The sequence below is a fragment of the Myotis lucifugus genome, unplaced genomic scaffold, assembly GCF_000147115.1.
Source record: "Myotis lucifugus unplaced genomic scaffold, Myoluc2.0 scaffold_78, whole genome shotgun sequence".
In the NCBI taxonomy this organism is placed as follows: Eukaryota; Metazoa; Chordata; class Mammalia; order Chiroptera; family Vespertilionidae; genus Myotis; species Myotis lucifugus.
In genome coordinates this window covers 171,458-182,107 of record NW_005871126.1, presented here as the reverse complement: position 1 = coordinate 182,107, position 10,650 = coordinate 171,458, and the positions used below count along the sequence as shown (strand labels likewise).

The 10,650-nt window shown below is 41.3% G+C and overlaps 1 protein-coding gene across 1 annotated transcript; it reads left to right on the top strand.

Annotated features, from left to right (window-relative positions):
• The first annotated feature begins 5,779 nt into the window (after window positions 1–5,779).
• Window positions 5,780–10,388, top strand: LOC102417927 (THO complex subunit 2-like). Its single transcript, XM_014457501.1, is given in 2 exon segments — window positions 5,780–10,345; window positions 10,347–10,388. Coding segments are annotated over 2 exon segments (4,608 nt in total).
• Window positions 10,389–10,650: the final 262 nt, after the last annotated feature.

The window sequence follows — 10,650 nt, the reverse complement described above, 5'->3', positions numbered from 1 at the left end:
AGCAGGGCTTTCAGAACTCAACCCTTGCTTCCAGACCTTGTTCTTCCCTGAGGAATGACGACAGTAATGAAAATAGTCATGTCTTCTCTTACACACTACGTTTTATAAGGTGAGCCCCACAGGAGGACACGTGTGTGCATCTGGCCTGGACTGATGGATGAGTCAGCCTGTTTCTGAGCTGCAGTATTAGGAAACTCAGTTGCTGCGCTCCTAAGCCACGTTATCCCTCCCAGCCTTAACAGGTAATAAGAATGGTATTGTGGTCTCCATCTGTCCTATTCCTTGTCTACTCCCTAAGTGGCTTAGAACTCAAGACCACTTTTTTTTAAAATATATTTTTATTGATTTCAGAAAGGAAGGGAGAAGGAGAGAGAGATAGAAACATCAATGATGAGAGAGAATCATCAATGGGCCGCCTCCTGCACGCCCCCTACTAGAGATAGAGCCTGCAACCCGGGCATGTACCCCCCTGACCGGAATCAAACCTGGGACCGTGAAGTCCGCAGGCCGATGCTCTATCCACTGAGCCAAACCAGGGCATCAGGCCCACTTTTTGACTTTGCTGTCCTTGTCCTGTCGGGTGTGTAGGGGGCAAGGTTCCCACGTCGGCCTCTCACGTATGCTTGCACACGTGTACACACAGTGAATGTTTTAAGTTCTACAGACTGAAGGCACCCTGGGCCAGAGTGTTCTAAAGAGGTGATGGGCAAGGACGTGGAAATGACACCCCAGGAGTGTTTCCTGGGGGCCAGGGAGGAGCCTGAGCCCTAGTGCCGTGATGGCGAACCTATGACACGCGTGTCAGAGGTGACACATGAACTCATTTTTTTGGTTGATTTTTCTTTGTTAAATGACATTTAAATATATAAAATAAATATCAAAAATATAAGTCTTTGTTTCACTATGGTTGCAAATATTAAAAAATTTCTATATGTGACACGGCACCAGAGTTAAGTTAGGGTTTTTCAAAATGCTGACACGCCGAGCTCAGAAGATTCGCCATCACTGCCCTAGTGCCTGGCTCTGAGATGCACTGCATTTAACAAATAAGTGAGGGGATACATCTGCCCCCTCAGGGGGGACATCCTTTCTGGGGGACCACTCCAATGAGGCTTGCTTGTCATTCCCAATCAGCCGCTCTCCAGCATCCCGCAGCGGCCTGGGGAGGTCCCAGAAGGCCGGTGTGCACCAGGTTCCAGGCGGCACTGCTGCTCGCTCCGGAGATGATTCAAGAAAGGAAGCAACAAAGCACTTACCATAGGAGCGTCTCTGTGCTCGTCCACCTCCCTCTGCACTGCCCTGCTGAGGGGGAGCTCAAGCTGAAGCTTGCTGAACAACTAAGCACTTTTCATCAGCAATGGGGGAAGGGCCAGAGAGCTAAGCTCTCACGAATACTGTTATAAAATAAGCACCTGAACTTCAATTCCTGAAAATGTTGATCAGTGGAGAACATTTTGGAGTTTCACTTATTATTTACCTGTGAGCCTGCCTTGATCAGTCTTTAGACACAAAGTCCCAGCGGCAAAGCTCAGCAAAGGGCAGCAGGGCAGGTCTGAGGCTCCTTGCTCTGGCCCCTGAGGGGGGCCCACAGAAAGGGAAACGGTGTATTCTCTCTGCAGAGAAGAAATGCGCCTAACCTTCCACTCCACTTGGGCTCCCACTGGGCAGCAAGCACATCCCAGTTATTGTACTACGGTCTTCATTATCCATTCATAACTGTTATGTTTTTGAGTATCTCCTGGTTCCTCTTCTGGATGTTATCACTTTACCAACCTGGTTAAAACACAGATTGCAGGACTGTGAGTGCAAAGTGCCTAGTTCAGACAGGCCTTTGCTTTCCATGAAAGTTTCCCTTCCCTTGCTATTATTTTAAATTTAATTTAGTTTTAATTCCTTCTTCCCTTTAACTTCCTCCAATAAAGTTTCTTCTAGCTCTCCTCACTCTCTTCAATGTTTTCTTATTAAACCTTTTGTCTCTAGACATTGCTCTAAATTAACCTAAATTTGGTTCTTAAAGCGTAATGCGAGCAGCAGCAGCAGCAGCAGCATCTTCTGGGAATTTGTTGGAAATGGAAACTCGCAGCCCCTCCCTATGGCCCCCTCAGATCCACTGAATCATAAACTCTGGGGGTGGAGTCCAGCAACTTGGTTTAACCAGCCACGAAGGCAGTTCTAGGGGCACATTCAAGCTTAACAGCCAGAAGCCTAAATCATTGCCTTTCTGTTCAGCTCCATGGCTGGTCGCAGCCAGAGACTTTTCTTTATGTGCATTAGTCTCTTTCATAATTACCAATCCTTTTGTTTAGTATCATTATTAATTGTTTCATACCTGAGAGCCCAAATCTCCATCCAAAAGGGAAACAATGGTAACTCTTTTACCCTTACATGATTTATAATTAGGATCTACAATTCTCTTTTATACAGGTATTTTTTGTCCACTCCCAATGATTATAACTGATTTATGGAAAATTCAGGCAACTCAGTTTGTTTTCATTTAGATTACCAGGTGGTTCCTTTTCATGGTCATTGTATAACAAACCCACTCACGAACATGCAAACCTGGCTCTGTGTTTTGTTTTTAATAGGTAAACAGAAAATCTCCCATCGCAGGAAACTACAGGTAGCACTAGGGGAAAAAATTGGTTTTTACAGCACTGGTTTCCCAACACCTTGAAAAGCATCAAGCAATTCAATTATCCTAAAATTGTCATCCAACTGGTTTCTCTGTGGGAGAGCTAGTGTACTTGTCATGAAGACTAGGAAATTACCTGCTTTCTGTAATGTGTGAATCCTTTCTTATTTTTGCTGAATCTCTGAAGGAATATTTTGGGGCTAGGGGCAAGGGGAGAAGAGGTAAAATGGGAGCTGAAAAAAATGTTTTTCATTTCAAATGACCCCCCAAAATCACTAATGTGCTAAATACACGTTGAAATGATCCTTTAGTAAATTTTAATACCTAGGTACTTCAAATAATTGAATGGTTCAGGTATTTATTAATTTCCCTCCCACCATTCCTCAAATGTTTATGCAAATTAGTTTTTAATCAACAAAACTGGAAGAGCACAGCCAACCAGTTGGGCATCGACCTATGAACCAGGAGGTCACAGTTTGGTTCCCAGTCAGGGCACATGACCAGATTTCTGGCTTGGTTCCCAGTGGGCAACATGCAGTAGGCAACCGATCAATTATTCTCTCTCATCATTGATGTTTCTATCTCCCTCTCTCTTCCTCTCTGAAATCAATAAAAATATAAAACAACAACAATAACTAAAAAAAAACCAAAAACCCACACAACAAAACTGGTAGACATTCATGATTTTACAACAAATTTATATTAATGTGTAACATTTTGGAAAAAAATGTCATTCTCATGCCATTCATTGTGAGGCATGGTGGGAAGGAGGGGGAGGGAAGCAAGTCATTCATTTAAATTGTAGTGAAAGCATTTAGTATTTATTAGTGTATAGGAGTCTTGTTCTCCAGGGAGTATTTCACAGCTACTATTCATTCAAACTGTTTCCCTGGAAGGGAAGGAAAGGGAGCCCAGTGAGCCAAAGCCAATGAGTTGAGTCATTGTTCAACTCCATTCCAAAGGACTACTCACTTTCAACCTTAGGTTGAGGTTAACATTCTCTGGCTAAGGATAGTCTCTGTGGCCTAGTCCCATTGGTAACAGCTCAGACATCACTTATCTGGTCTTTCTGATCACCTCCACCTACAAGACCCTGGGAAGCATCCATGGAACAAAAAACCTTCCCGAGGAATGAGGGCCTTCCAAGGTAAAGCATATATTTCTAGAGTTACATTTTCAGATTTCTTCTGAGATCCCCATAGTACCTACAATGGCCAGGTACCTTATTTTCAATTCTCCAAGATCTTAAATTTGGTGGTGGTGATGATAGGGGTCCTTTTTACTTATCTTCATTGATTTCTATCTTTTGTACTCCTTCATCTTAAATGGCATTTTGGTCTCATTTGTCTCAAGCCTTTTTTTTTTTTTTTTTAATCTTAGCTGATCAAGTTTCTTCTGGTGTCTCTTGCTCTACCAACCAGTTTGGAGAAATTATTTAAACACTGTCTGCTTGAACACTCATTCCACCCCTTAACTTTTCTTGAGTCTTCCATAGTAATCTCAGTCTCTGATCATCTCTACACCTAAGCTACCAAAAATTTTGGGAAATATTACAAAACCATGTCAAATACTAACCGTGCCCCCCTCCCCCCCCCAATGAACTATATAGCTTCATACAGGAAGTTATTGGTTTATCCTCCTGGAATGTCCCATCATAATCCCAGCTCTCTTATTCTATGTAGGTGACCTTGTCACTTCCTGCCATTACACCCTTTTTCACCTCCCCCTCCAAATTTTCTTTGTGCTTCCACTTTTTTCTTTCTTCCTTATTGCTTCAGAGGGAGCTTTGCCCTTTCCATATTCAACTTTTAGTCATACCTTCAACCTCTTCTTTATTCCTTTTCCTGGTGTTTGCTCAGCTTTCTGTCTCTGTATTTTCTCTCATCTCTATGCTTTTGTTAGGCCTACAAATATTCAATTCTCGCTTGAAAATCAACAAACAAGCAAGCAAACAAAAGTCAACTTCCCTTGGTTTTTCAAACTCTACAGATTATTATCTTTGCCAGAAGACAACTGAGGCCCAGCAGATGGTAGAAAAGCAAGAAGTGGAAGCTACTCTCTCAGCCAAGTCCGAGGACTCTGAGTAAATCAGCAAAAGAAACTCTCATTTAGCAGAAACTCACTTATTGCTGTTTTGCATTGCCATTGTTTTATTATTCTTACTAGTTTTAAAAATGTTATGTTTAAGTTTTAAAATGTTTTGGGTTTTGCACTGGCATTGTCTTGTTATTGTTTTAATAGCCAGAGTTTTGTTCTTGATGCTTGAAAACTTTCATTATAGTAGCTTAAAAAAAAGGGGGGGGGGGTGAGATGTGAGGAGCCGGTATAGGGTTAAGCCTTGGACTGACCTGTTGGCAAAAAAAAAAAGTCTTCTTCCGAGTCTTAAACAACCCAATCCAAGAGGTGGCCGCTGATTTACATGCGCTATCATTTAAAAAATAAAAAAGGGAGAATCTGCTGAAAGACGGTCCATCCTTGCTGCTTGACACAGTCGCTGCAGGGAAGAAACATCTGCACAGCATATGTTTCAAGGGACCTGGCGTATATGGCATACTGTTCTTAATATGTTTGCTCACCTTCTTGGTGCTATGTGTTTTAACCAAGGTCACCTCTCCTAGAAAGGTTGTTTCCCCAGGTAGGGATTTTCCCCTGAAGTTAGGGAGGGAATAAAACCCCTTAATTAGGTGCCAGGCGGGTAGTTAATCACTTTAACTATGAACAATCACGCTTAAGCTACATAATCTTTACTCCCTGGAATGGAGATAAGAAACGCCCTAACCTTTGGAATAGAAATTGATAGGATTAAAATCAACTGGTATAAATACAGATGTAACAAGACAATAAGACACAGAACCTGGCTGGAGATCCTAGACAGAACCTGGCTGGAGATCCTGGCTAGAGATCCTGGCTAGGCTGCTGATCAACTGAACGCTGTCTCCGTGTCATTCCTTCTTCGCCAACTCTGTCCACACCTTTGGGGACCCCGGATCTGTTGGGGTTGGACAGAACCTGGCTGGAGAACCTGGACAGAACTTGGCTATGATGATCAACTGAACGCTGTCTTCGTGTCATTCCTTCTTCGCTGACTCTGTCCACACCTTTGGGGACCTCTGGACCTTCTGGGCCTCTGTCACTAAGGCGGGGAAGATGGAGGCAGCCTCGGTGTTGGTCCCCGTCGAGTGGATAAAGAACTGGGAGAAATCAGGGAGAGGCGACCTTTTGGACTTATGTCGGCTTCTCAGCGAAAACAAGAGCCACGGCAGTTCGACTTACAGAGATTTCCAGCGAGCTCTCTATGAGTTATCACACCATGTCATTAACAGAAATCTGAAGCCTGAACAAGCAGCTGATGTTTTAAATGACATCAGCGAATTTCGTGAGGATATGCCCTCCATCCTTGCTGATGTCTTTTACATGTTAGATATTGAGACAACCGGTTTAGAAGAGAAGAGCAAGAGAGACTGTTTTACGCAATTGGTATTAGCGTGTTTGCATTTCCTTTCAGACACGATTCTAAAGGAACGCCTGGATCCAGAAACATTGGAATCATTAGGACTTATCAAACAATCACAGCAATTTAATCAAAGGTCAGTTAAAATCAAGACAAAACTCTTTTATAAGCAGCAAAGGTTCAATTTGTTAAGAGAAGAGAATGAAGGGTATGCTAAGCTGATTGCTGAATTGGGGCAAGATTTATCGGGAAATATTACTAGTGATTTAATCTTAGAAAATATCAAATCTTTAATAGGATGCTTTAATCTAGATCCCAATAGAGTTTTGGGTGTCATTTTAGATGTGTTTGAATGCAGACCAGAATATAATGACTTCTTTATATCTTTATTAGAATCTTATATGAATATGTGTGAACCGAAAACACTTTGTCATATACTTGTGTTCAAATTCAAGTTTTACCAGGAGCCGAATGGAGAGACTCCTTCATCTTTATACAGAGTTGCAGCAGTGCTCCTACAAGTTAATCTTATTGATTTAAATGATCTTTATGTACATCTTCTTCCAGCTGATAATTGCATTATGGATGAATATAAACGAGAAATGGTGGAAGCTAAGGAAATAGTTAGAAAACTTAAGGTGGTTGCATTGTCTTCTGAAAAAATTGATAAGCAAGAGAAGGAAAAGGAAAAGGAGGAGGAGAAAGTAGAAAAGCCACCTGACAACCAAAAACTTGGTTTGTTAGAAGCCTTATTAAAGATTGGCGATTGGCAGCATGCGCAGAACATTATGGATCAGATGCCTCCATACTATGCTGCTTCCCATAAGCTAATAGCTCTTGCTATTTGCAGGCTTATTCACATAACTATTGAGCCCCTCTACCGAAGAGTTGGCGTTCCTAAAGGTGCTAAAGGCTCACCTGTTAATGCTTTGCAAAATAAGAGAGCACCAAAACAAGCAGAGAGCTTTGAGGATTTGAGGACAGATGTCTTCAATATGTTCTGTTACCTTGGTCCCCACCTTTCTTGTGATCCCATTTTATTTGCAAAAGTGGTGCGCATAGGCAAATCCTTTATGAAGGAGTTTCAGTCTGATGGAAGGACACAAGAAGAAAAAGAGAAAATGGAAGTTATTCTTAGCTGTTTACTTGGCATTACTGACCAGGTACTACTTCCATCTCTTTCTCTAATGGACTGCAATGCTTGTATGACTGAGGAACTATGGGGAATGTTTAAAACATTGCCATATCAGCATAGATATCGTCTATATGACCAGTGGAAGAATGAAACTTACAACAGTCACCTATTTTTAGTAAAAGTTAAAGCTCAAACAATAGACAAAGCTAAATATATCATGAAACGTCTAACCAAGGAAAATGTGAAGCCTTTTGGAAGACAAATTGGGAAATTGAGCCACAGCAATCCAACTATTTTGTTTGACTATATCTTGGCACAAATACAGACGCATGATAACTTAATAACACCTGTCGTAGATTCACTGAAATACCTCACTTCATTGAATTATGATGTCTTGGCCTATTGTATCATTGAAGCTTTAGCAAATCCAGAAAAGGAAAGGATGAAACACGATGATACAACCATTTCAAGCTGGCTTCGGCATCTTGCTAGTTTCTGTGGTGCAGTTTTTTGTAAATATCCAATTGATCTTGCTGCTCTTCTGCAATATGTGGCTAATCAGCTAAAGGCAGGCAGAAGTATTGACCTGCTTATATTGAAAGAAGTGGTACACAAAATGGCAGGAATAGAAATCACCGAGGAAATGACAATGGAGCAACTAGAGGCCATGACTGGTGGAGAGCAACTAAAAGCTGAGGGAGGTTATTTTGGCCAGATCAGAAACACTAAAAAATCCTCCCAGAGATTAAAGGATGCACTATTGGACTATGATCTTGCTCTTCCCCTTTGTTTGATGATAGCTCAGCAGAGGAATGGGGTGATCTTTCAGGAAGGTGGAGAGAAACATTTGGAACTTGTGGGAAGGCTCTATGATCAGTGTCATGATACCCTGGTACAGTTTGGTGGATTTTTAGCATCTAATCTAAGCACAGAAGATTACACAAAGAGAGTACCTTCAATTGATGTGCTCTGTAACGAATTTCATATACCCCATGATGCAGCATTTTTCTTGTCTAGGCCAATGTATACACACCATATTTCATCCAAATATGATGAACTTAAAAAATCAGACAAGGGAAGTAAACAGCAACATAAAATCCACAAGTACATAACATCATGTGAAATGGTGATGGCCCCTGTCCATGAAGCAGTAGTCTCATTGCACGTTTCCAAAGTCTGGGATGACATCAGCCCTCGATTCTATGCCACATTCTGGTCATTGACAATGTATGACCTTGCAGTTCCACACACCAGCTATGAACGGGAAGTCAGTAAACTTAAAGTCCAGATGAAAGCAGTTGATGACAATCAAGAAATGCCTCCAAATAAAAAGAAAAAAGAAAAGGAGCGCTGTAGTGCTCTTCAGGACAAGCTTCTTGGAGAAGAAAAGAAACAGATGGAACATGTACAGCGAGTTCTACAGAGACTGAAACTGGAAAAGGACAACTGGCTTTTAGCAAAATCTACCAAAAATGAGACCATCACAAAATTTTTACAGCTGTGTATATTTCCTCGATGTATTTTTTCAGCAACTGATGCTGTTTACTGTGCTCGTTTTGTTGAATTGGTACATCAACAGAAAACTCCAAATTTTTCCACACTTCTTTGCTATGATCGAGTTTTCTCTGACATAATTTTCACAGTTGCAAGCTGTACTGAAAATGAAGCGAGTCGATATGGGAGGTTTCTTTGCTGTATGTTAGAGACTGTGACTAGGTGGCACAGTGATAGAGCCACATATGAAAAGGAATGTGGAAATTATCCAGGATTCCTTACTATATTACGGGCAACTGGATTTGATGGTGGAAATCAAGCTGATCAACTAGACTATGAAAATTTTCGACATGTGGTACATAAATGGCACTACAAACTAACTAAGGCAGCGGTACATTGCCTTGAAACAGGTGACTATATTCACATTAGGAATATCTTGACTGTGCTAACAAAAATACTTCCTTATTACCCGAAAGTTTTAAATCTGGGTCAGGCTTTGGAAAGAAGAGTGCATAAAATCTTCCAAGAAGAAAAAGGAAAAAGGTCTCGTCTATATGCATTAGCTAAATGCTACTCTGGGAAGTTGAAATGTAGGAAGTCATACATGGTACCTGAAAATGAGTTTCATCACAAAGACCCCACGCCTGAAAACGCAGTTGCCAGTGTACAAAATGGGCCTGTAGGTGGGTCTTCATCTTCCATAGGAAGTGCATCTAAATCTCATGAAAGCAGTGCTGAGGAGAATGATAAATCAATGGAGAGATCTCAGTGTGGTGTGAAAGCTGTAAATAAAGCTTCTAGTGCCACACTCAAAGGCAATTCAAGCAATGGCAATAGTGGCTTTAATAGCAGCAACATCATTAAAGAAAATGACAAAGAGAAAGGGAAAGAAAAGGAGAAAAGAGAAAAGACTCCAGAGGCCAGGGTACTTAGTAAAGATGGTAAAGAAAAACCAAAGGAAGAACGGCCAAAGAAAGATGAAAAAGCAAGAGAGACAAAGGAAAGAACACCTAAGACCAACAAAGAGAAAGAGAAATTCAAGAAGGAAGAAAAAGCTAAAGGTGAGAAATTCAAGGCCACTGTCCCCAACACAGAATCAAAATTGACTCAAGAAAAGGAAATAGAGAAGGAGTCATTCAGAGAAAGAGATAGAGCAAAGGAAATAAAATCAAAAGAAAATGTTAAAGAAGGAGAAAAAAGACCAGTTTCTGGGCCCTTGAAGTCACCTGTTCCCCGATCAGATATTACTGAGCCTGAAAGGGAACAAAAACGCCGTAAAATTGATATACACCCTTCTCCATCACATACCTCCACAATGAAGGACAGTCTCATCGAACTCAAGGAATCTTCAGCAAAGCTGTACCTTATTCATACTCCTTCACCACTAATCAAGAGTAAGGAGAGAGAAACAGACAAGAAAGAATTGGACAAGTCAAGGGAAAGATCCAGAGAAAGAGAGAAAAAAGATGAAAAGGACAGAAAAGATCGGAAACGGCATCACTCAAACAATGACCGGGAAGTGCTTCCAGACTTAACCAAGAGGCGAAAAGAAGAAAACGGAACAATGGCGGTTTAAAAACACAAAAGTGAAAGTCCCTGTGATTCTCCTTATCCAAATGAGAAAAACAAGGAGAAAAAAAAAGTCAAAATCTTCAGGCAGTGAAAAAGGCATTTAAATCTGAAAAGACAATAAACACAGACAATAAAACACAGAACCTGGCTATGATGATCACCTGAACGCTGCCTCCGTGTCATTCCTTCTTCGCCTACTCCGTCCACAACTTTGGGAACCCCTGGACCTGCTGGGGCTGGACCCCAACATATCTTCTTGGTTTCCTATCCAGAGTAAATCTGTTTGCTGCTGGACTTCTTGAAACATACTAATGTCACATGGTTTCATAGAAATGCTTTTCTCAGAGGCCACCAATACCCTCTAAT